The following is a 26,287-nucleotide window of genomic DNA, read 5'->3' as shown; positions in this document are numbered from 1 at the left end:
ATAACCATCCTGCTGACTAGTACAGTTTTACTGTTTCTTTGTATTTCTTCCCATTTTCCACATCCTTTGGTTGTTTTAATCTCCCATAAAATCACATTACAGGTTCCTTGGTTTACCTATTTTTGCATCAAGTGCAGTCTTAGTTGTAGCATTATGGCAATAAAAATAACAGCATGGTCAAATGCAGACTGATTCTCTCTTCTGTTCTTGCCAAAGACTGAATTTTATTTTTTGTATACTATGCCTGCTTACTTTAAAAAGTGTTTCAGGACTTAAAATAATACTGATTATTTTTATTTTGCTGCTGGGTGTTTTGTGATTTTTTTTTTTGAGAACATCTTTCAATATTCAAAAATTTAAAAATGAGAACATAGACTGTCCTTTCTATGCTTATCAAATTGATTTTACTTTTGTGTACCTTGAGAGTCTACTTTACTAAATACAGTCGTAATAATTTTGATTAAAATGTCTTAAAATATGAGAAGGTGAAAACTTAAAACCTATCAAAGAATTTTCTAGATTTTTTTTTTTTCCTCAAGAGCATGCGGAAAAAACATATGCGTTAGAAGGAGCTTCTGACCACAGACTTGTAAGGATGCCTCGTGGATCTCTAGAATGATTATGCATTTGTCCAAAATTTGTGCTATAACATGAAAATGCTCCCAAATCATGCAGTGCTTGAATGTTAACTGCAGTAATCTAGATTGCAGTCTTGGCTACTTCATCTGTGATTATTAAAACATGGTCAAGCGAGTTAAAATTCTCTGAGTTCCATTTTTAGGAATATGTGCCAACACCTTGTGTACAGCAGTATCCCCAATGGCATTCTCAATGCAGTTTGATAAGAGTGAGGAAAAAAATGATTTATACCTCCAGTATATGACACTGAGTGTTCATGTAAAAGTCTTTGAAAAAGAACTTGCATGAAAATAAGCAGAATAATGATCGAAGTATTTGAAAAAAAAAAAGATCTTTGGAGCAGAACTGTTTTAATAGGTAATAAGTTAAGCTACAGATTTGAAATAAGGTCAAAACTACAATTATTTTTTTTTAATGGGGAAACACTGACAAAGTATTTCCCCAAGCCTTCTGTTTTATCTATTTCCCAAGAAAGAGGTAAATAGAGAGGTTATCTGTCATCTTTGATGTTGAATCCTGGAATTTAGATGAATCATCAGAACAGGCTGATGTACTGCACAACTTAGAAGGTTTAGGAGGAGATTGTCAGACTGGTGGTTCTCATCTGAGCATGTGATACTTTGCTGTTTGCGAAGTGCTGTGCTTGAGATCTGAGTCTAAGGCTTCGCAGTGTCTGGGGTTCCATACAGGTCCAACATGCCATGGGTTCTCCAAACTGTATTCATCCAAATTGGTTCAAATAGAGTACCTCTTGCAAATTAACATCAGAGCTGTGTTCTTGTGCCCAGTGAGGTGGTTCATTGTGGGTTTTGGTTGTTGGTTTGTTTTTTTCTTTTTATTCCTTTGGTCTTTTTGCCGACTTGTCCTGAAACTTAGAAGCTTTGCAGAGGTACCACGATTAGGTTCCAACTTCTAGGGGCTATATTCAATGCTTGTAAATATTAGGAGAAAACTATATACCTCCCAATGCCCCAACAAATACAAATCTTAAATCCAGATGCAGAAAGCAGTGTAAAACTTGAGCAGTTTATTCTTTGCAAATTCATCTTGAGAAAATCTGTTTCTAGCAATCCAGAGGTATTCTGCCTGGATTTCTTTTAACTGGGGGGAAAAAAGAAAAATGCTTTGGCAGATTCAGACTCTAGTGTCTGACCCTGAAAACGCCCACCGAAAAATGATCTGTCAAAAGAAACAGTCTTCTCTTTCTCCAAGACTAGCTCACTCTGCTCCAGGGCATGGTCAGAAATGAAAGGGTATGAGGCATGCTCTGTTCCTTTGGAATCGAATTGAGGCATCTTGGGGAAGAAGAGTGAGTGGGCACATTCTGTGCTCTAGATAAGTTTTGTGCAAGGCTTTAAAACAAACAAAAGAAAACCTAATAAAAAACTTTTTTTGTGCTCTGAGTATATGCATGATTGACTGTATAAAACCCATATAACACAAAAGGTAGGTAATTTCTGTTATTTATACTGTTCTCTTACAGTGAGGTTGATAGCAGTACAACATGAAATAATCAACTACTCATTGGTTTGACTCCTCTACAGCAAATATACTCAGGAAATGTGGTAGAGAGTGTGTTTTTGACAGAAGGAGAAAGTAAATATGAATCGTGGCTTTATGGAAGGTATTTAGGAGAGGAGCATATTGTGGAACCCATTGCAAGAAAACTGTAGGTACAAGTGGTAGCAGGAATGCTTCCTACAGAAGGATCAAAGTGTAGAAATCTGATTACTACTCGTTTATATTCAAAGTAATAAGTTTTAAGAGGAGTAAATGGATAGCTACTCTTAATTACCATTTGACCAGCATTAAAAAAGACATGGACCTGCTCGAGTGGGTCCAGAGGAGGGCCACAAAAATGATCAGCGGGTTGGAACACCTCTCCTATGACAAGCTGAGAGGCTGTTTAGCCTAGAAAAGACAAGACTCTGATAAGACCTTATAGTGGCCTTCTAGTACTTAAAGGGGACCCACAGGAGGGATGGGGAGGGACTCTTTATCAAGGGATGTAGTGATAGGATGAGGGGTAACAGTTTTAAACTAAAAGAGCCTAGATTTAGATTAGGTATTAGGAGAAAATTCTTGACTGTGAGGGTGATGAGGCACTGGAACAGGTTTCCCAGAGAAGCTGTGGATGCCCCATCCCTGGAAGTGTTCAAGGCCAGGTTGGATGGGGCTTTGGGCAATGTGGTCTAGTGGAGGGTGTCCCTGCCCATGGCAGGGGGGTTGGAACTAGATGGTCTTTGAGGTCCCTTCCAACCCCAACCATTCTATGATTTGTGATTCCATAACTGACCTGGGACAGTTGCTTCAGTCACTATTAAGGACAGGCTTGCAAATGTGTTCCTTGAGAAGTCTGTTCCTTGTAAATAATATATGTTAGAGGAAAATATATCATGCTGGTATCAATATAAATGTTAATACTGCTGTATTACCAGTAGGCAGAAGTGCACGGTGCACTTGTGTGCATGCTCTAACAGCCTCATCCTGCTCCTCTCTCTGCCTGAGCAGAGTGGAGGTCAACTAGGGAGAATATACAGATATACGTATGTACAGTGTGGATCCCTCCAGCAGCTGGGCTCAGCCACTCTCTGCCCAGTGGCTCTGAATCCCAGCCTTCCCAGTTGCTGGCACCTGGAGATAGGAGCCCCCGGGGCCACAGCCCCACTGCAGTACAGACCATCTCGCTCATGTGCACACTCACACACTCCCAGAGTTGGCCAGGACTCCTCAGGTTCCCATAGCCCCCCTGGCTCTCACCCTTAGAGAGGCACTTGCACCCAGAGCTTGCCCTTGCAGGCCCACTCATCCCTTGCTCCAAGGCCACTTCATCTGCTCACCAGCTGATCCAGCTTAATCCCTGCTAACAATCAGCCACTTGTGCTGGCTCCAGGTGCTGTAGCATGAACTCAATGGGCCTCTGTGACCAGAGATCCCTTGCAAGTGGCTGGCGCTTCAGTCACTCTTTCCAGGTGCTGACACCACCAATGCATGAGCCCTTCAACCTGTGATCTGACTCCATTTGCTGGCACTGACCCCTGTACACTGAATAGAGAGCCTCTCCCCTGGGTAGGAGTTAAAAATGGGGTTTAATAAGAATCACAGAATTGTTGAGGTTGGAAGGGACTTCGGGAGGTCTTCTGGTTCAACCCCCTTGCCCAGGCAGCACCACCTAGAGCCAGTTGTCCAGGACTCTGTCCAGACAACTTTTCAATATCTCTAAGGAGGGAGATGCCACCACAGGTAGGACAGACTGTGCTGATCAGACACAGGGCATGGCCAGACAAGCGTACTGACCAGCAAACTGTGTACAACTGGCCCTTTCAATCCCCTTGTTCCTCCCCAAATCACTTAGGTCCATCCATTTTCCCCACATTTGGTTCCTTCCCTAAACATTCCACAATAAGTGTTGTGCAATCCCAGAATAATTTTTCTCTACATCCCACCCCTGGGCTGCAAACCCCCTCAGTCTAGAAGGTGATCCAGAGAGCTGCTCTGGGTAACGTGATGGGTTTCACGCCTGGATAATGGGGGACAGCCCTGGGAGGCGCCTGGGCAGGGCGGTATGTGTACCTGCCCATGATGCTCCTCTGGGCTTGCACATACCCTACTGGGATGCTTGGCAGTGGTGGACTGTCTGCTGGTGGACTTGGTAGTGTTGGGTTTACAGCTGGACTCAATCTTAAGGGTCTTTTCCAACATAAAAGATTGTATCAGTCTGTGATGTTCCCAGGCGCCATCGGCATCTCAGGAGGGTTTTCTTTGGGTTCCCTGTGCTCTTCTGCAGGTGTGCAGACAAGGTTTTATCACTTAATCTGACAGGACAGTCTGCAGTTGCTTCTAGGTAGCAATGTTGGTAGTGCTACAAACAGACCTAAGGCAAAAAGAGAGAGCTACCAGCAGCATCTCTAAGGATAGCAGATGGTACAGGATGAATTGTAGGGGGGAAAAAAGGCTGTATAATGTTTTAGGGAAAATTATTTCTCTGTACATTCAGAGATGGAGTGGAGGGGGGAGTTAAGTGGGTAATGCCTGTCTTTGCTATTAAACTGCATTATGTTTCTTACTGGAAATTTTTTTTATGAAATATTAAGAGCTTTTACTATTTCATATTTACAGTTTTATCTTCCTAATACCTCAATGTTGATATTCTTTACTTCTGAACATAATGTTACAGTATACTTAAGTATTCTTTGGTTTTGTTTGGTTTTTTTTTTCATTTGTCATAAACATTTCTTTCCATTTGTAACAGCGACTTATTTTCTTTTAACTTTTCAGATTATTCAGATTATGAAGATAGTTCTGTTGAATTCTTGGACAGGTGCTCCTCTCCATTAACACGGTCCTCAGGGAGCTCTCTGACTTTGCGCAGCATGTTCTCAGAGAAGAATACATCATACCAGTATCCAAGAGCTATCTTGTCTGTTGACCTTAGTGGAGAAAGTAGGTTGGCTGAACAGCACCTTTCAGTTTGTAGGCTTAATTCTTTAAGGAAGAGAATTTTAAGGGAAATAATTTGGTTTATGTTTGTGATTGTAGCTGTAAATATGGTGGCTGATTTATACTTCATCTATTTAAATCAAAATGCTTAAACTGTTCTGCATTGTACTTGTTTTGATTAAGTGTTGTTACTCTATGTCTGAGGAGATCACATTAAAGGCATTTTGCAGAATTCATCAGGAAATCTAACATACCAGCAGTGTGTTTGAGAGCGATTTTTTGCTATATGCAGGTTAAGATTTTTAACTGCCCAAGACCTCTGTAATTCTGTAAAATATTGCATCTCTGCACAGACAATTTCACATGTATTTATTTTTACTAGACCTTTCAGATGTGGAGTTCTTGGATGATTCCTCTACAGAGAGTTTGTTACTTAGTGGTGATGAATACAATCAGGATTTTGATTCAACTAACTTTGAAGAGTCTCAGGATGAAGATGATGCTCTCAATGAAATTGTTAGATGCATTTGTGAACTGGATGAAGAAAATGGCTTTATGATTCAGGTAAAGAAGTACTGGGGGGGACTGTATCTTTCATGTGAAGCTCTTGCTTGTGAAGGTGCCCTTCTGATGTGTTGGAGACCAAAGTTGTTTAGAGAGCTGTAAATAGTGAAGAATAACAAAGTATTTCTATGTTCTGCACTTGGTGTGAGTCTGATGTATGCAGAACTATTACTCTAGGATGGGGTTTCTCTAGCTATTTGATTTGTAGAACAGTTTTGTAAGGAAAGATAACCTTTTTTCTTTATAGCCAGTTGATAAATTTGGAATAAAGTATCCCTTCCTGCACACAAATCATCACTTCTGTCCAGAGACCATCCCGATTATACCAGCCCTTCTGATTTCTCCCTTGCACTTTGCAGTACCAATTGTAGATACTCTGCTTGCTGTAAATGTACGTCAGCTATATCCAAGATCTCAGCTATACAGACATTAATATCATCAGTAACCGTGGTGTGCGTGATGTGCGTGCTTCATCTTTACAATAGCAGTTCTCAAACTAGAAATCACTATCTGGTTTTAGAAACTGCTAAGAATTTAAATCTTACTTGGTATAGAAATAAGAATATACAGTGTCTGAACAGCACTCAGGTGCTGATGGATTGCAACTACTGCAGCTTGCTTATTTGTTCTCCAGTGAGGGGAGCATTTCCCATCTAGATGAACAATTTAAAGGCTTTGTCTCAAGAAATTCATACTATAGCGATAAAATCAGATGCAAGCAATAGGGAGGAAGAACTCAGTTGTCAATAACTTTTAAAAAAGCCATGAACTTCCTGTGTTTTTTTTCCCCACTCAACAAACAGGTTTGTATTCAACTATTAACATGGTGTAGTTTCTATTGAAAATACGAAGCCTTTTTAGTTGAGACTTGAAGGAAGCAAGTATGGCTGTACTGTGTTAATGGACTTAAAGTCTTTTGGAAATGACAGAAAGACCTGAAAATGAAGGACACAAAGACTGTCCCGGGGAAGCCATTACTGAAATGCAGTGCTGTGTTGGAGGAACTAATCAGGAGTTCAGCTATGGTAATAACACGGACAAATGGACTGGTGTTAGAAATCTTCGGAGAGAGGAGAGAAAATTGTAGCTATACTGATATGACAAGAGGAAAGGTGACTTCAGCATTTGAGTAGGCTGATGCTCAAAAGCATGTCAAAGCAAAGAGGAGAGACTTTCAGTAGTAAACCAGCAGATATTTAGAACACAGGCAAACACTGAGTTGAGAAAGGGAAACATGCTTTTAAGTGGTAGTTTCCTGCCTGTTTCTAAAGTCCAGTGACAGCCTGATTTTGATCATTTATCTCCTCTTCTTGCCTTGTCTCACTGAGAGCAACCAGTTTGCTGTTTCTAGGCCCTCGTGTCTTACCACTTCTATTTTGCTCTCCTATTCTCTTGTTTCTCCTCTTTCATTTTCTCTTCATTTTCTTTTTCTTTTAGATTTTCCATTGGTGCGATATTAAAAACACATCTTTCTAGCGCACTGGAGAGATGCTTTGTAAATATAAATAATTAAACTGAAGAGTTTTCTACTTTTCACTGTTATGCTGTAACGTATTACATTATCTTTCTACTTTACTGTAATATTATACTCCTGTCTTATGTTTCACTACTAAATATTTAGGTGCTAAAATACTGAATGTTGTAATAAAATATTATTAAATATTACATCTTCAATTTCTTTTTTCTTTTTTTTTCCAGTCTGGAATTTGTGGTTGAGGTAACTTTCAGAACTAGAGCTATTTTTTTACCTTGATGTCTTTGCCTACCCAAACACAAATCGCCCAACTAAAATAATCTTACTCAAACCAGCTATTTAAGTTAAACTGCTGTTCTCTGCATTTTGACGATACAAGAAATAATTTCTGCTTTTTTAATCTACTTATCTCAGTTTTAGTTTTTGCCTTTTTTTTTTTTTTCTGATGTCAGTGTGAAGAGTGCTTATGTTGGCAGCACAGTGTATGCATGGGACTGTTAGAGGACAGCATTCCAGAGCAGTACATCTGTTACATCTGCAGAGATCCACCAGGTACGGGTAAATCACCTTTATCTGCAGCTGTTTGCTTGGGATTTTTAAGCAAAGATGTTATGTATTGCTCATATTGTAAAAGCTTTGTCTGTGTTGTGTTATCTGTTATATTTCTTTGGGGCAAGTGCTTCTACGTTTGGCTCTGAGCAGAAACTTTCCTGTTAGTAACATCCTATTCAGCTATGCTAAATCTTATTAATGATCTTAATTACCATCGCTTTAGTTGTTGAAACTTAATTCCCCTGAAACCTTAGTGCTTTATCACGTTATTGTAGTCTGAAAAGTTTTCTAAACAAATCATTCTTGCTCAGCGATCTGTTTTGCCTATGCTTGGAATCACATCTGTTCATTTAAATACATTTTTTTTTAGAGAAAAAGGACTCATTACCACAGTACACTCAAATATGCTGTGGATGTCATTTCATATTAATTGCAATTGTGTAATGTTTGAATTTGTCCAGAATTGTGTAGATAAAGGTGTGGAACTGAACATGTAAAATATGGAAAAAAATCTAGCATATTTATGGTAAACAATAGCACACAAATAGCACATCTTGAAGATTTAAGATTTTTAGGATAAGTTTTAAACGGTAAGAATTAGGAAAAGTCTATTTACTTTTAAACTGAATACATTTGATTAGGAAAATGATGTTTTTAAAATTATTCTGTCCGTAAACCCATTTTTCTTAGCAATTATTTGGAGAAAAACTATATGATTTCAAAGAAAAGTTTTCGTATTTTTCCTGACAATTGATACAAATGCACATACATGTGTTCTGGGGAAATAGCCAGCAGTACAGCTGCTTTAAAAAGGCAACGAGACAACACCCGCAAACTTTTGTTTCATTCTGAATTTAAGAAATGAAATCTGAAAGCTGTTTGCAGAAGTATAAAACAGCACAGTTTTAGTTATTTTTAAGAAGAAAACTTGGGAAAATAGAGCTGGAAAGATATGACTTTCCATTTGCCCCAGTGTGAATCTAAATTGATGGTATAGAGTCTTGTTTGATAGTTCTGTGTGGTGTACTCTTTGAGCAGTCAAGCTTTTTCTTATTAAAACCAACTAATTTGTCTTGTGTTCTTTCCCTGCACTGTACTAGGTACTTCGTTATCCCCTGCTATGCAGAGACTGTGTCCCTAATTTTTATCTTCTCTCCCTTCCTAACCATTACTTCTTTTCTTTCTATGTCAGGAGAAAAAGGTCATTCACAATGTCAGTATTTTAAAGTGTATTGGGATAATGGGCAGAAAGGAGATAGACAGGGTATTCTCCTGAAAGGTATGAAGGGCTTCCATCAACCCATTCTTTGTTCTGTATATGATGATAGTCTGATATGAAATTGAGTGTAAGATATTGCCGTCTTAGTCAGTCTGTTTGTCTGGGTTCCTCATTGTAAACAATAATATTGGGATAATTATCATTATACTTCTCTAGTTTTGGGGTTTTTTGTGGGTTTTTTGAGTCTTTTAATGGACTGCTTTTTGTTTTTTTAAACAGTTATTAAGTTACTATAGAAGCATTAGCTAAATATTCATTCATGGCTGTTGGGTTAAGGTTGTAGATGTTGCCATAGCATGGGAGACCTAAGGCCCGCTCATATCAGTATCCTGTCTAGTAGTGTCTGGTAAAAGGCATCTCAAAGGAGAGTGTAAGAACTCTGCTGTCAGGTAACTTTGAAAAGTCCACTTTTCACGAAGCCTTCTCCTGGCTTCTAATAAATAGATATTGACTTCACTATTGAAGCAAAATATTTGTGTCTCGGAAACAAACTAGGGGTTTTGGATATGTCCGTATAAAATCCACTCTGTAACATTTCTTATGGTAACTTAGTTTTTCTTTTTTTTTTTTTAATAAGTAAACTGCAGTAGTTAAATAAAGTGCCAATTTAAACGGGTTTTTTGCAGTTAGATTGATAATAGCACAGTTCTTAATATCCTCTACTTTGATTGTAAAGGTGATTAGATTTTCATTTCAAGTGCCATTTAGAGAGGTCTTGAGATTTCAGGTTTATTTTTGTTTTCATAAGCATTAAGAGTTTCCTCTTAATCTATGTAAACTAAATTGTAATTTATGAATAGCAATTGAATCATTCTTTCGTGGATATTAGGAGACATTTAGGAGAGTACAGCATATAATTATAGCACTCTAGTTTTAAATACAATTCTGCTGTGGCTTTAGATGGCCCTCAAGTTGTTTATTGCTTACCCCAGGTCAGAGGTGGAGTGCCAAATATCTTTATGATAAAGACTGGCTAAACAATGGACACATGTGTGGATTATCATTTTTGAAAGAAAACTACTCTCATCTTAATGCCAAAAAGATTGTGTCAACACATCATCTACTGGCAGACGTATATGGTGTAACTGAAATACTCCACGGACTGCAGTTGAAAATTGGGATATTAAAGTAAGTATCAGTCGTGGGTTTATTCTTCATCTTTATATATTTAAGTAGCAGAGACTACCGTTATTCCATATTCATTGTTCTCTCACAATAAAGTTCTTTCTTGTATAATAGTTTAAATAATTCAAGTGCAAGATGTGGAGTACCCTCAGCTTCAGTGGGAGTTCAGCACCTGAGCGGATCTCGTATATTTGGATTATTGTTGGTTGATTGATTGATTGATTTTATAGTCAATTTTGTGTTAAAGGGACATTCTGGATTTATTCTAAATTGATAAGTGGCCTAGGAATACTTACATGTTTGATAATGGTGCTTATCAATAGCTATAATCTAGCAGTAGATGCTTAATAGTTCAGTGCTGTAAATGGTATTCTCTTATAACTTGCTTTTTTTCCTCCCCTTCATTACAGAAATAAGCATCACCCAGACCTTCATCTCTGGGCTTATTCGGGGATGCGAAAAGAACAGGAACAAATAACTGTTGGGGTAGAGAAAAAATTAGTGACTTTGCCAGATGCTGTTAATCCAACTGAAAGGACGTGTCACAGTCAAAACCATAAAGAGCCGCCCAGTATACCCCAGAAGATGGAAGAAACATACATCACAAGTGAGCACAGTTACCAAAAACCACAGTGTTTTGGTCAAGACTGCAAAGCAGTCACTGACCCTATGAGCTCAGATGATGAAGATACAAGTAGTTTTGAGGAAGATCAGGAATTTCACACAGAGAATAAAAACTGTTTACAATATTCTTTTAAAGATGATGGCATGAATCAGCAGGTAAGTATCATTCTTCATGGGAAGTTTCTTAGCTGGAAAAATCTTTTCCATCTGATAAAACTCAAGCACATGCAATTATTTAGAAATGCTCATTATTGTAACTCAACATATTCTATCACATATGTCAGCAGAAATCACTAGAAGCAAAGTTAGATCACTGAAATAGTTTCAGGTGAAGTATACCCACTTCAGTTGGTGAATGAAATGCAAAGTATAGTTAAAGTATTGCCTGTGCTAAAAGTGTTTATGCTCAATCCAGTGTTTTTGGGGAGAAGAATAATCCTATGCTTAAAATGCAGGGTCTCGAAACACAACGTAGGTGTTTCTTGTGAGGAGAATGGGACAACTTTCCTTTTTTTCTCTCAATTCTGTTTTCTATGTGCAGGTGGTGTTTTTGTTGTTGTTTGTTAAACTGAGATTTGTAATAGCGTTTTTTATTGTACCATCGTCGTCTTTTAACAGCGACACTATCTAGAATTCTGTCCACAACTAATGATTTACTGACCAATTTCACCACATATGCAATTTCTTTTGAGTCTTGTTTCACAGGTTTTTAGTCAGATTTATATTTGGTTATTTAAACCTCTCTCATTTTGGCATTAATGGTTTGAATCCATTACTTTGTGGAAGAGGTCTGAAATTTGTTAGTCTGGTTTTAGTGACGAGTTCTCTTTGAGCAAAAAAACAAAGTAAACCAAACCTTTCTGTTCTCTACAATATCAACTGTGCGAGAATAAATCGCCCAACTCATCCCCCTTTTGAAGTACAGTTTCTGGTGTGGAAGAAATGAGTAAGATATGTCTTTTCTCTTTTAATTTTAATTTTAAATGTGGCATGTGAGCTATATGGTCTGAATGGAAAATTTTGGCTCATTCTAGTTAGAAATAACTGTTTGTATGCTAAATTGCATGATTACACTCAGTTTGTGTAGTAAGGAGACATGCAGCAGTGTGAAATACACTTTCCTTCCAACAGTAGCTTAAATTGTCATTGCAAGTAGTATAAATATATTTAAAATAAAGTATATGTGAGCAGTGAAACAAAACTAATGTTTCCTTCAGAGACTAAATCTCTCTTTCTTAAACCAGGCGATCTGTTTGGGGCAGTGTCAGAGTACTTTTTCCTTTGGGATACCTTAGTTCACCTTGTCAGTAGTCAGCCTTGGTATCTGAAATAACACTTTCTGTCTAGACTTACTACACATTGAAAAGTTCTTCTTGGTTTTTCCATGAACCTGTTTGTACTTACCTTGAAATTGTAATGACACTGGCATTGAAGTGCTATTTTTACATGAACTGACTTCTCTGTAAGGTACCTTCTTAACCTCTCCTTGTCAAAGTTTTGGTTGGGGCTTTGGATTCTCCTTTCTAGCATCCTGCAGAGCTTTGAATATTCTGATTTTCCATACTGTTTTGTCTTACCCTAGTCTACAGTTCTGTTACTTATCATCTTTTCTCTAATAAACAGTGTTCAGATCAACCATTATCAAGGCCCTTTTTGGACTATGCATCATCTTTAAAATTGTATGTAGTTTCCTTGTTCTTGCTTCTGAAAACATGAGCCTCCCCCACCTGAACCTCCCACTTATTTCTTCACAAGCTGGGTCCTGTACTCTGCTTCTCCTACACCTCTGCCACCACTCCCCCATTACATACATTGATCTCTTAGCTTAGAGGAAGACCTGTTTGACTTTGTGATGGTGTTTTGTTTGGGTTGTTTTTTTTTTTTTTTCAAGGAGCATTTACTAGCTGTTTGAATAAATATAGAGGTTATTAAAAGAAAAAAAAATATTTTCTGATGTTAAGTTACTTAGCTTTAAGATTTTATCTAACTTAACTGCAGTGGGCATCTAAAAGATTCACCTAACAGATGATTCTTGGTTTGAGAATTAAGGACTTGGGTCCTCCTATGACAAGGGAAAAATGATATTCTTCTCTTGTGGTTTTAGCGATTGTCTGAAAATTGTAAGAAATGGAGCATTTCTTATTTATGTTGGAAATATCCTTTATAAAGATTAATAACAGTTTGAATAGTGAAAACACCGTGGAGGCAAACCTGATGTCTTGAGAGATGAAAGATTTTATCTGAAAGGTTTGAGAGTTTAGAGGGTTTTATGACTTTGGAAATCTATCTTTGGTAAATAACTTTAACTCCTTTAATGAATATTGTGAGTATTAACAATACTTGTCTTCCATGACTCACTCAAATGTTGTCAGCAGGTCAGTCCAAGTTTTGTTGGGGTTTTTTAGATTAGTTTTAAGTCTTAAAAAGAAACAGTTATTTTTTTTTTTTTTGCTTAAGAAGTGACTTAAAATCCGTAAGTCCCTATTTTCTTCTTCTCCCTCTCTTCTGTTAAGTCTGCTATTATGTGACATGGAAAAAAAAAAATCAGCTGAGCACTTCATCAGAGAAGTGTATTAATACAATAAAATTCACTCCTTGCTCTGGCATTTGCCATGACCTGACACTGTGTGAGCATACGTATCCAGCATTTTAGTCCCTAAAATAGAATCATCAATAGTGAAAAAAACTTAATCAGATAGGAAGTCATAGCAAAGATGAAAAGTGTTAATCCTGCTAATTAAGGGAGATACCAAACACTTTAACTCATTAAATCCAGTATACCTCCTTTGGTCATTTTCATTAGCTGAGATGTCATACACAGAAAGATGAGGAACTTGTGTATTATCTCTGACTTGCTGTGAAGATACTAATTGTTTCAAGTAGTCATGCTTCCTCAGATACTCTGTTTGCATAACTCTTCACCTTACTGCCCTTGTAACTATCCCCAGATGTGTTCAACTCTATCCCAGGCTTGTGCTTGCAAGTTACATGGGACCACAGCAGTGGTAGGAAGAGAAGTCTTGTCTTAATCAACAAATAGAATGGCCAGATTATTTGTGCAGAATAATGACTTTTGACATCTTGGATATTACTGCGTTTTAGGGAGTTTTCAATCATTCTCTGGCTAAGTTGAAACAAACCTTAGGGTTTTACACGCTTTTGGCGATGGTAGACCGACGCAGTTCAGCACTTCATGATTTAAGTCACGATTTGTATAAAAAGGGCACAGAAGTGCAGTCTGTCTTGCTGCATTAAGCAAAGTGCTTGAGCTAGTAAACTACCTCTTGTCTCACTCCCCCAGTGCTATACGTGCTCATTTGTATGGAATTTGCATTTTGTTTGGTTTAGTCTATTGATGTGTCATGGTACATGGCTTTTCGAGTATGCTTTTTGTTGAGTAGATGTAAGTACGATTTTAAAACAGCAGAGTTTATCGAGTGACTCAAGTATTGATATCAACACCAGAAATTTAAAAAGACAAAACAAACCCACTTAAATGGCAATTTTTTTCTTTCTGTTGCTCCTATGAAGAAGAATTCTCCTGAAGGAAACACTGTGTTTGTTTGTAATGAAAGAAAAGGCTCAGAAGAACAAGTTGACACACATCTTCAATGGCAGCTAAATCTCCTTACCCATATAGAGAATGTACAGAATGAAGTCACCAGCAGAATGGACCTGATTGAAAAAGAAGTTGATGGTAACTGCATTGCCAGATACTTGTTAATACACCTGTAACAGCATCTTTCATTGCCACTGTGTTGAAGGTGATCTGAGGCACTGAGGACGGATTTTTAAGTATTGTATTCAAATTTGGATACCCAAAATTATAATCAGAGTTTCTACCCTTGATCTCCCCATCCACTTCCACAAGTTTTGAATGCCCAATAAAGTAGCTTAAGCACTTAGGACCCCTGAAAATTTAGCTCAAGTTTGTGATATCAGGCAGGCTTCAGAAAACTTAGATAACTTGGGTAGTCTTTGTCCAGATATGGATCATATGGATTTCTACACCTGGAATGTCTTTGGCCTGATCATTCTAGTATTTGACAATATTTAGGAGAAAGAGGAGAAGAAAAAAAAAAAAAGTGTTCATTCTGCCTTCAACTTTGGTTTGCTATATATTAGTAAATAACGGGTGTCAGGAGGACAAGTCAGGCTTCCTGAGAAAACTTGAATGCGTTGATACTGAAGGAGTAAATATTAAGGCATATAAATTTACTCGACAGTCAGAAATTAAGAATGAGGGGAGCTTGTAGTCTAGTCATAGGAGTTTGTAATTATCTTTTTACAACTAAAGTTGTCGTACTACTATTTGCAGTTTTACTTTCAATATTCCTTCTTGTACTAGTCAGTATTTCTAGGCTAACAGGGTTGACTTTTTTCCCTTCTCTGTCTCTACAAGCATAGAAATTCCTTGAAAAGTATTTATTGAAGATTGGAAAACCATTCTGTAAGCTGAACCTTGGAAACAGGAGCCTGTTAAAGGGACAGAAGCAAGCCTTGCATTTAAGGATTGCATTTTCTGTTGCAGAACTGTCATAGCTGGAGGGCTGTGAACTGAGGTTTCTTTTATGTGTGTAGATGTTAAATTGTTAGTCAAAGGTATAATTTGTTCCCAGGTACCTTTTTATAGTAACAATCAAATCAGAAGATATGTTTGGGTTGAGTGAAACACGGAATTAGTTGGCGTTTCCCTAATAAACATTTCTTCTGTTAAATAAAAATCACGGCCTCAGTATATTTTCCCTTCTTATAAAAGTCAGAGTAAGAAAGAAAAGTTTAATTTTCATGAAAACTGTTTCTCAAAGACTTATTCTAATCAACTTCCTTTTCCTTCTGTAGTTTTAGAAAGCTGGCTTGATTTCACTGGAGAACTGGAACCACCAGATCCTCTGGCAAGATTGCCTCAGCTCAAGCGACGTATCAAACAGCTCTTAATTGACATGGGGAAAGTACAGCAAATAGCAACACTTTGCTCTGTATGACAAAAGGAAGAATAAAGAAATAAAAATAGGTTCTTTACAGTGAATTTTCTTACTAGCCACACAAGACTGACAGGAAGACAGCAGAAAGCTGAGCATTTATCGGGTTCTTTGCTGATTACATTAATAGCCTGAAGCGTTAGAGACAGGAGAGGAAATCTAGAGTAAGGAAGGAATCTGTTATATTGAAAATCTGAATATTCAATGTCCAAGCTTCAAAATGTAGTATATTACATACTGAGAAATGTTGATATGATTTTAACATGATAAATAAGGAAATCCCAGCATATAAGACAGTTAAACAAACAAAGAACAACGCTATTATTTTGAAACCTTTGGCAAAAAATTCTAAATTAGCAGAATTCAGCTGACTAAAAATTCGTGGGACCTCCTTTTTTAATAAATTCCTCTTATCTTGCTAGTGAAAGGTAGACGGAGAGATCTGTATCCTCTCTGCAAGGAAAGTTTTTTAGATTATTTCCTTCTCTCATGAATGTTCAGGAAAATGAACATAGTAGCTTTGATTTTTGAAAGAAATTGCTTATCATGGTCTCCTTTTTAAAGTATTTTTTTAAATAGATATCCTTATTACAGCACCCTTAGGCTCCTTTAAAACATAAGTGGCAAATAGTGGTCAGATGTGCCAAATAATATTAAAACCACTGGGATGAGAGTTTGATTATGACTTACATGAAGGGTTTTTTTTTTTCCAAAGTCCTACTCAGTGCCAGCAATCCATCCAAAATTGTATCTAGTTTATATTTTTTTATGTTATATTGCAGTATTCAGGATTCAAGGTACAATTTTTTCCTGGGTAGCTCTGTTCTGGTGTTGGCCCTCTGAAACTTTACCATCCTCAGCTGGGATGAGGAATGACAAGAGCTGCAAAACTGTCTGTGGCTGTGAATATACTAAACCACTAGAATAAATATCACAAGATACGTTATCCAAGATGTTTTTATAAAATCTTTCAGCTTCAGTGAATGAAACTTCATGAAACCAAAGGCAACCTACTTGCTCTGTTAGCTCTTGCTGGATTTTAAGCCCAGGACTTTCTCTGTGCTTATAAGTTGCCGCTGTACCCAGTGCTACATACATATTTGTATGTATATGTGTATAGATACACATGTACATATATACATACTGTATACATTTATATCTACACATGTCTAGTTTTATTACAATAGACTATAAGAACTGGTGGTTAACATGAAATGTTACCTTTTAACAAGCAGTTTCTAAAATTGAAAATAATGTATGTACAGGTTTTGAAATTTGTAAAATATGACTGTTAAAAGGAGGCTATTTAACTGATGACATTAAGATACTTGAACATTTTATGCCTCACGTCTGTTTATCAGTTCTAGTTATCTGTATAAATGCATTTTAGAACCGATAGACAGTAAACTTGAATTTACCTTTTGATAAGAGTACAAGCCACTGTACATTCAAAAATTATTTAAATTTGCAAACACACTGTTCTATATGTAAGGTACTGTATGTAAAACTGTTTATTAAAACTATTCTGCATACTCTACATTTTCCACTTTTCTTCCTGATCTACATGCAAATGTAAAAAAGTGATTGTTATAATGTACAGACCATCAAAAAAATCTTGGAATGCCTTTTGAGGATGCATAAAATGGAGAAATGTGCCAAAGATGGATTATCCGGGAAAGACTTTGCAACCAGTGCATTGAACTTCCATGATAAAACCATTATTGAGAAAGAAAGCAGCATGGCTGGTTCATTGCTAAAATAAACCTACCCTGACCTTTCCCCTCTATCATATCTGAAGTGAGTTAGCACTCTTGATGTCCAAAACAAAATGTAAACCCCTGTTACAGAGTGGTTGCTATTTAAAAAGTCTTGCCACATCAAGCTTGTAGGAGACATTACAGAGCTGTATGGTTACGTGGAAGTTAATTACGGGATCATGATTGGCAACTTCATCATGCAGAAAGAACACAAGAGCTGAGGAGTTGTTGACATTTTTATAGCAACTGTTAATAAATAAATACTCTGTGTTGTATAGTTGGATGCTTAAATAACTGCTTCAAACAATATGAATAGTTGAGTGACCTACTTGCTTTTGGATATGTGAGACTTTTTTCTATATTATTCACTTGCTGCATATCCTTGAATGTGGTACTGTGTCTACTGTATAAGAAAAGTGTAAATCCAGATGAATTACTTTGAAACAAAGTGGAGTGTATTTACATAATTTATACAGCATACACTGTAGCAATATTATGCAATGTGTGTGCATGTGTGTGATGTAATATAATTGTAAATGTTACTGAAGGTTGACTGAGAGTTTCCAGGTGGGAGGATGGAGATTTCTTTCTTAGTGCGGAGATGGAGGAATGGTATCCTGACAAGGAAATCGTAAGGTCAAAGTTAAAGTTGCCCTTTGCAGCTTTAACTTGTCTTCTGTTTGTATACACAATGGTCTCTAAATTTACATGGGTATGTAATTTTATTCCTCAGGATCCTGCCTTATTCAGGATGGACTGTGCTTACAAAAACAAATTATTTAGTATTTTTTTATCTTCATGTGTAGTCATGTATTATAAAAATTCCTGCAAGCGTTCATATCTTCTTAGAAATACAACCTCGGTGTCCTTGTGGACAGTGCTGTGATACATTGTGTATTGCTTGAATGCTTCACAAACTTGTCCGAGTTTGCTTTCTCAAATTGTGATGTTAGTCTGTAACTTGGGAGCTTTAGTTTTGGCCCCAGTTTCTCAAGTATTCAAAGGTTTGGGATGCTTTTGAAGTTTATTTTCTTAAACACTTACAAGTCAAGTGCCATAAAAATCCTAAGTGTTTTGCACAGAATGTAACCTACAAAGTCGATTGCTTTGCTCACGTGCCAGTCAAACCCGATGTGATCTGGCTCCTACCAGTATTTCTTCTGGTTGGCCTTATCGAGAGAATCTTCTTCCTGTAGGCATCGTTTTCCATCTGTCTTCCTGCTGCCTCTGTAAATAAGCCAGGGATCTACACGCAGTCGTTTTGCAGTGGCATTTATCGGGGCGTGAATTGCAGTGACTTGTGCTGTATGATGGAAGCAGACCCTCTCTGAGGAGGAAATAGTATATGGCGAAGTAAGGACTCTTTTTGATACGTGTGCACAGAAAGATAAAATTTAAAAATTTTCAGCCTTCTTTTAATAAAGTTAATAATAGCAATGAACAAAAGGGAAATGCCATTGTGCAGAAGCCTCTTGTGAGTTCATAGAGCTAAATAATGGCAAACTTATGGACCCTTTAAATGCCCAGGGTTTTGTCTGAGGGTTTTTTTGTTTTGTTTTGGATTGTTTTTTTGGGGTTTTTTGCATGGAGTTATCAGGGTGATTAATTTCGAAGCCGCCTTCTTCCTGTGATCATACCGTAGGCATCTGCATCAGGAATCCTGCATTTTCAGTTGCAGTGATGGCAGTAGGACATCAGTATTGCAGTTGCAACTGAAACGTAGTCTTAGTGACGTGGTCAGATATCATATGATGGGGCTGCCTATGTTTCAGTTACAAAATGGGGGTGCTTCAAGTCATATGGCAGGGAATGGGTTGGAAGATGCTTCCTGCAAACCCTTTTCTTGGGTAGCTGTGGTTTGAGTAGTGCCTGTATTTTGGATATTCTGGCCATAGACCCATAGATCTTTGTAAGTTACTCCATAGCTGAACAGTGGTAGAAGCCTGTTGTCCTCTTTAAAGTAGTCAAAGAAGATGAGTTGCAATTTTCTGATGGATTTCACATATTTTCTGGCTGGCAAAGAATTGAAACTGTTCTTCCATGGGTGCAGTCCTCTTGTATGGCTGACATCCACCTGTCTCTCTTAATTTTGTCTCTAAGCTTCTACATGTGCTCCTCATATGTTTGTTCTGCAGCTTGCATCTGTTTCTCTTTCTGTCCTTCGGCTTTCTGCACTCTGTCATCTTCTGTGATGCCTGGAGGTTTTCACCCCTCTGTTCTTCTGCCCAGTCCTTTCCGGCTGCTGTGGGAAGCAGTCGTAGGGAAGGGTCTCCTCTGCTCTTCTGTCCTTGATCTCTTCTGTCCTCAGCCTCCAGTGTGTCCTATGACCTGTGTACAGTTGGGTTGTGCATACTATGATCAAAATCTTCAGATCTTTTACTGTCTTCCTTTAGTGAGCCTCTTCTGGTCTTGTCCAACTGGTGATCTCCCTCTACTCCCATCTGGCTTCTAACTTAACTAGACTTGGATGAATACTGGTGCTATTGGGCTCCAGTGCTCCTTCCCGGACTGATGTGGGATGTGTCACTCGAACATCACAGTAAAATTACAAAAAAAAAAATGTCTTGATGCTTGCAAATCAGAACATTTTTCCTTTGTATTTGAAGGGAAACTGCAACTATTTTTCTTCACTGAAACTTGAAAGACAAAACAGATCCAGAACTGAACTGGAGCTTGATGTAAAAATCAACGAGAAGAACAGGGGGTGGGAAGCACTCTGCGAACAGGAGATACGTAACAAGAAGTGTGCAATCAGGCCATCTTGACTGCCTTGCCCTGTTAGTGGTTACATGGAGGTGCTGATGTGTCAAGGGGGTGCATGCAATGATGCCGTTCATTTGCAAATGGGACCCATCTTTGCCACGTCAGTTTGGAAGACCAGAACCCTGGGGTTTCTCTCTACTGCTTAGAAATGCTGCAGTACATGCACCTTAATTTTGGAGTGCTTATTAAGGTCAGAGGCTTAATCATTGTCGAAATGCCCATTGCTATCCTCACATTTTATTAGCTGACACTTTTTTTTTCCTGTTGTACTGAGTCCATATGCCTTTAGGTGATCACTTTACAGAGCACGTTTTGAAATACTTCAGTAATGGTTTTTATTATACTATGTTATGTCCTGGGCGCTGGGTGTGGGGGGGTCTGTCTTTAGCAATAAGTATTATACACTATGTGTATATCTGTTTATATATGGAAAATAAGTATGGAGCATGTAATGACGGTGAAAATACACTGCACAAAGAGCAGATGGTGCATTTGGCCGCCATTCTGCATCAGCCTGAACAACTCGAATAAAACATTGGAGACTGCACGGAGAAAACGAACTAGCGTGAAAAATCCTTCAGGAGTGAATTTCCCTTTCCGTACACACCGGGCCTGTGTGTAAGCAGTAGATGACCCAGCCTTATTCTATGGATTGAAGAAGTAAAGCTAGTTCAATTGCTCTTTACTTCAAAGAGCAGCCTTCCTTTCTTTAAAACTGGCCAGGGCCACCTCCGTTCAGCTGTAGCCTGGGCGTCAGTGTATTGTCACTACACACTCGGAGAGAGGCAGCCGTGCACTATCGTTAAGTCTTCTGTGAGAGAAGCCAATTACTCTGTGATTTGTTTTTTATAATAGCAATAATGTTGACTGCATTCTAATACAATAAAGGTCTGTTGAGATTGTTACGTGCCTGGGCTCCCATTCAGTGGACTTTTGTTTTGGTGAGCTAGCGGGTGCTCGTATGTGTTTTAAAGCATTAGGGAATCTTCAGTTGCGTTTTTAGCCTCTAGTCAACAAGTTTCCACGCAGTCATCGACACTCAGTTATTTATACGCCTCGCAAAGCTTTAAGGAATCTTCAGTTGTATTTTAGCCTGTAGGCAAATTATGGAGTCGCTAAATTATTTACAGTACTGAATTACTTACAGTGCGGCAAAGTAATTAGAAGATTGTTCTGTTCCTGAACTGCTTTGGTGTTTAACAATTTCAGGGTTTGGGTTTCACAACGCACTCGTTTCTTGAAAGACAACGTCTTCCAATGACATGTTCACAGTGATGGCAGCTCTTCTTGTGGGCCGATGTCTGCCTTCCGAGGGTGTTTCTAGTTTTGTGCCTTGGTACAATGTCATTACAAAATAACTTCAATTTGCTTTCAGTGACTTACTTATTGCCTACAAACTGTTGTTCGGGACACTGTTGTCGTAGGAAAGAAAGCAGCAAATGATACTAAGAAAGTTCCTGTCCACGTCCTGTGGGCCAGGGCACAAATAAGCGACAGGTGAATGAAATCAGACAGAATTTAAATGAGTTACTAACACAGACAAATTTTTCTGTGGTTCACAGCAAAAATAAATATCATCTTAAATATGTGAGCAATTTCAAAAATTGAATTCTGAAACATATTTTAATCATTACTGAAGGAACAGTCTCAAAGCAGTCTATTGAATTTAAGATATAAGGCCAAATTTAGATCTTGGAGTAATACACTGAAATGCTTTTTCTAATTAGCAGACTTACTAAAGAAGAGGTTTCCTGAGACAGACCAAACATCTAGCCAGTCCGGAGTCTTATCTTTGGTAGAAATACAACGTCAGCATCAGTAGAAACATACTGTCTAGAAAAGATCTGTACAAATTGGTCTTTCCCGTAATGTATCTTTCACTTCTGGTAAACTGACGTTTCCTTTACCAAAATCTTTATGAACACCATCAGTTTTATCAGACAGATCTGTGCTCCATGAGTTGAATCCATCTTTTTTTCATTCATTTCTCCCCACGACGTCAGGTGGCATACTGAATTCCACAGCTCTGTTGTGTGGCAGAAGCAGTTGTGTTTGTCCTTGAACTTGCTTTCGGACTCCGTTGGCTGTACGCGGTTGCCGTCAGTTCAGAGAAGGTTAAATATTGCATTATCAAAAAGACCCAAAGTAGTTTTGTCCTACCAGCACCAGAAGTTTGGCACCCTGCGTCTGTCCTTGTGTGACTGGCGGTGTCCTTTCCGACTGCATTAGCTTGCTGTTGTCAAACATTGAGTCGATTCAGTGTGCGAATCTATCCATCGCGCCACTGCCTTCTGCTTGGGGTCTCAACACAATCTGCATCCCAGATGTCGTGAGAATAAGATATTTTTTTCTCCCTTGCATCGCTCTGCTGGTATTAGATAGAGGAAAACTGTGTTATCTCCAATGGATAAGTAAGAAAAAAGCATTTTTACCTGTCTTAGAAATGGTTCATTTCTGCAGGGACAAATTCAAATGTTCTTATGTGGGCTACTTTAGGTTCTTTTGTCACCAAAGGCACCTTGCCAGACTGTAAATTGTAGCACAAAAAAATTGAGATCCTCTGCCTGCTTTTCCGATCTAGCCAATTTTAGTACAGAAGTTACTGGAACTTCCCCATCATTCTTTCAATGTGAAGAACGTGTCATGCGTGAAGTGACTGAAACGTGTATTATCTGGCGGGGCTATGCTTTTTTCCCTCATCATCTTTTAATTTTGCATCACATAAGGACTTTGTAAAACTTAATCAGAGATGATGGAGGTGAATGCTTCACAAGGTCGTTATTGCTCTCTGTGCCAAAACCATGTGAAGAAGATTGAGACGAAGGTCTCATGCTTGGGAAGAAATGCACCAAATGTAAAACATAGTTCTCCTCTCTCTGTCAGCGTAACCAGTTCCTAACAAATGGTGTAAGTCTATTTCACATATGATTTCCTTAAAAGGTGAGAGACAATTATGCAATATTGGTCATCTATTTAACACAGAAAAGCAGTTTATTATTTAAAAATAAATGAACTAATTGATATGGACATCATATGACAATGTTTTCCGTTCTTAAAATTTTTGCTTTCAATTTGCTGCCTCACTCAGGAGGCTCCCTTAAGTTTGTTTCTTAAGGTAAGATTGGTTTCTCAGGCTCAAGTTTTATTTGGGTAAGAGCAATTTTTCTGTGGGTATATATGTTTATGTATTCATATACAAGCATCATTTACCCTCGGGCTTTTCGATATGTAAAAATCACAGTTGCACGAACCATCTTTTCTGCTAAGAAAGTGTACGCAAAACTGGAACAATGAATAAATGATCTGCTTCTCCCTTGAGGTTTGTGATTTCAATGTTTCATCACACTGACATTTTTGTTTCCCCCAACAATTACAGTCTGGTTTAGCTTTTTGTACAACAACCAAACCCCTCATTTCCAGCGCTACAGCAATGATTTTGAAGACACGTTAGTTTTAAGGCCAAACTGGCCACAGGGACCTTTTCCACTTGCTTTTCTCCCCTTCATTGGTGAGCTAATTTAAGATATTCTTCCGTCTTTTCTCAGGTGCTAAAAATAGAGGTCAATTCCTTCACTGAAGGTTATGCAGTGAGGCTTTTCTTTATTTGAAGTTGACCAGCCATATACAACAAGTGCCTTTTTTTTTTCTCTGAAGAACATGGGTTGCGCATATTGCTCTGTAAACTTTTTTTTTTTTTTTTAAAAATCCATGGGCTATCGCATTCAATTGAACTTGCGTCTACAGAGATGCCCATCTTGGTTTGACGCACATCTAGAAGTGGTTGAAGTGATGCCGATTGCCAAAACTCACTCACTCTGTTTTTTAAGAGACTTTTAAGACTTGGCTGTTCTTCCCACCTGCATAGTTCAGAGGTGGTTTTCTGAGTGTTTCTGAAGGAAATAAAAGTAACCTTGGGAATCAACATTATGTAGATACTGCAGATTTGTACTTCTTTCTGTTAGTAACAGCCTTTTGATACCTCTGCCTTACTCCGTTATCAGCTACTAATGGCCCTTGGTAGCAAAGAATAAAGGAGGAAAGTGAACGGCTACCATAACGAGCTTGCTTCTCCCGCCATTTTCTGTGCAAGGAGCCTGAATGACAATTTTGTACTAATTTCAGAAAGCTGGACTAAAACAGTATCCCGCTCACCGCACCCTCACGCTCTGGATACGTGTCCGTGGCCTGGAAACACCGTTGTGGCTGTAAGCACCGACCCCGGAGAGCCCGGGCACGGGGCTGGGCTGTGCCTGGCCGCTCTCCTGCCCCACTGCGCGGGGGGGCAGACACAAACCTGAGGCTCTGGAAGCGTACCTGAGTCGGAAATAAATGTCATGGTCAGACTTCTCATAATTTAACCACCCTAGTGCTAGTGCTGGCTATTCTCTCTTTAGTCTCGTTCCTTTGCTCCGCATGCACGTTTCCCTACAAATGCTATGCTAATCCAGAAGCTAATTTTCTTTCTGTGTCTGCTTAATCAAGGCTGTCACAGAATTTTTCTCTGTGCCTTCAAAGGTTGCCTTTTTTTGGTCTGTCATCTACACTGGATGCATTCTTCATCTTTTCCCAGTTTGATATTTCAGCTATTAACTTTCCTCAAGTCCGGAGCAGGTTGCTTCAAAGTCAAATACAAATACAATCCTACTCATTTTAAAAAGACTAACCATGCTACAGCAAGTTTGTACTGCTGTTTGAGATCACGTTCACCATGTATATCAAGCCCTGTAGCACTGTAGTGGTCTACAGCCTAGACAGAAGGATGCTTGAGTCACTGTTAGTGCAGTCTTGGTCTGTAGGAGAGCATCAATAGAGTTGTTTCTAGACTGCCTAGTACCCATGAATCACAAGGAGGAGTGCTGCTGCCACTTTTTCTTGAAATCAGCCAAAGTCCAGCCTCGAATACGTGCTTCTGTTACTATTTATCCCTTTGTCCAACAAGCTTTGCGTAAGTGAGAGTGAGTTCTCATAATTCCTGGTGCAAATAAATGCTAACTAACAATCATAAAAGTTGGACGAATAAGAAATGATACTCTGGAACAAAGGAAATCGTATTTCTGATATGTTTTAGGTTCAGGATCTTGCATGTGATTAGTACCAAAAGGCTGGACTTAACATCCTTAATGGTTATACTGATCTGGAGGTTATACACCTGGAGGACGAAGCCCAAGAAACTAAGCTGCTTCCAGTCAGATACTTGTGGATATAAAAGTGCATGGTGCAAGTGGGAGTAAAAGCAAAAGGTCGAATGCAATTGGCCCTGACTCTCAATTCCTTTCACAGTCAGTGGAAGCTGTCTTCATTCGTTTTCATTTAATAAATACCCACATTGTGAATTGTATTTGCTCGTAGTGCTGCCGTGCTTGGAGGTCTAACTCCTGCCTGCCCCCTCAGCAGGCTAGTCTCTCTGGAAACACAAAATAATTGTATTTCTGATACGGAGCAAGGTCTGGTTGCACCACGCTGCAGGTGAGAGCAGGAGCTCTTGGCTGGGGTCATGTCAATATGCTTAATTTGCATGTTGATTGAACTCTGTCCCCCCTGTGCCTGCTGCCGCTTGTTTTCCTCTCCGATGGCCGGGCTCAGCAGTGCTCCCTGGAGCGGGGATGAGAACTGGCTGAGGAGAACCACGAGGGCAGTTCCAGGTGAACGGGCCTCTTGCGGTTTTCTCAGAAGCATCCTATGCGTCACTCACCCAATTTCGTGGCCAGTCTACCAGCACGTAGGTGAACCCATCCAGGTGATGTTTGCTATATAAAGGCAGGTGAAGGCTACCTGGGGTGTGCAGGGCTGTCTCACTGACGGAAGGGGATGGAGCAATCCCATCGCAAGATGGGCTCCATCCCATTTTGCACCCTTCTTTGCTGTTTTATTAGCTTAGCAGCAGCCAATATATTTGGTAAGTACACTTGTTCTTTTCCTTTGCCTGTGTCCGGTAGTGACTGTGCTCCTGCGATCTTTGTGCCACTCTGTGTATTATTCTGACAAAGTATATAATGATCTTGAATCTTGCACGTTGCAAACTTAGCTAGTTATTGTGTGCTGTGCGGAGTGAGTTTGGGCTCCGGGTTAAATACTAAGCTATAAGGAT

At 38.7% G+C, this 26,287-nt stretch overlaps 2 protein-coding genes across 17 annotated transcripts in view; both read left to right on the top strand.

The window, feature by feature from the left end:
* Window positions 1-17,216, top strand: part of PHF20L1 (PHD finger protein 20 like 1) — a 59,213-nt gene extending 41,997 nt beyond the window's left edge. For 12 of the 16 annotated variants that reach the window (XM_075743273.1, XM_075743276.1, XM_075743277.1 and 9 more), the window contains 7 exons: window positions 4,918-5,082; window positions 5,462-5,643; window positions 7,570-7,669; window positions 9,881-10,076; window positions 10,484-10,853; window positions 14,229-14,394; window positions 15,540-17,216. In XM_075743273.1, the coding sequence (XP_075599388.1) occupies window positions 4,918-5,082; window positions 5,462-5,643; window positions 7,570-7,669; window positions 9,881-10,076; window positions 10,484-10,853; window positions 14,229-14,394; window positions 15,540-15,682 (1,322 nt within the window). In that variant the 3' untranslated portion in view covers window positions 15,683-17,216. The remainder of the gene's footprint in view (window positions 1-4,917; window positions 5,083-5,461; window positions 5,644-7,569; window positions 7,670-9,880; window positions 10,077-10,483; window positions 10,854-14,228; window positions 14,395-15,539) is intronic. The other 4 variants (XM_075743272.1, XM_075743285.1, XM_075743282.1 and 1 more) reach the window with 1 other exon arrangement.
* A 131-nt stretch (window positions 17,217-17,347) lies between these two features.
* TG (thyroglobulin) overlaps window positions 17,348-26,287 on the top strand; it is a 170,703-nt gene continuing 161,763 nt past the window's right edge. The window contains exons 1-2 of the mRNA XM_075743291.1: window positions 17,348-18,152; window positions 26,081-26,095. Of these exons, the coding sequence (XP_075599406.1) occupies window positions 18,038-18,152; window positions 26,081-26,095 (130 nt within the window). The 5' untranslated portion in view covers window positions 17,348-18,037. The remainder of the gene's footprint in view (window positions 18,153-26,080; window positions 26,096-26,287) is intronic.

The sequence above is a fragment of the Balearica regulorum genome, chromosome 2 (genome assembly GCF_011004875.1).
Source record: "Balearica regulorum gibbericeps isolate bBalReg1 chromosome 2, bBalReg1.pri, whole genome shotgun sequence".
Taxonomy (NCBI): domain Eukaryota; kingdom Metazoa; phylum Chordata; class Aves; order Gruiformes; family Gruidae; genus Balearica; species Balearica regulorum.
The sequence above is the reverse complement of the archived record's forward strand: the minus strand, read 5'-3'. Positions and strand labels throughout refer to the sequence as shown.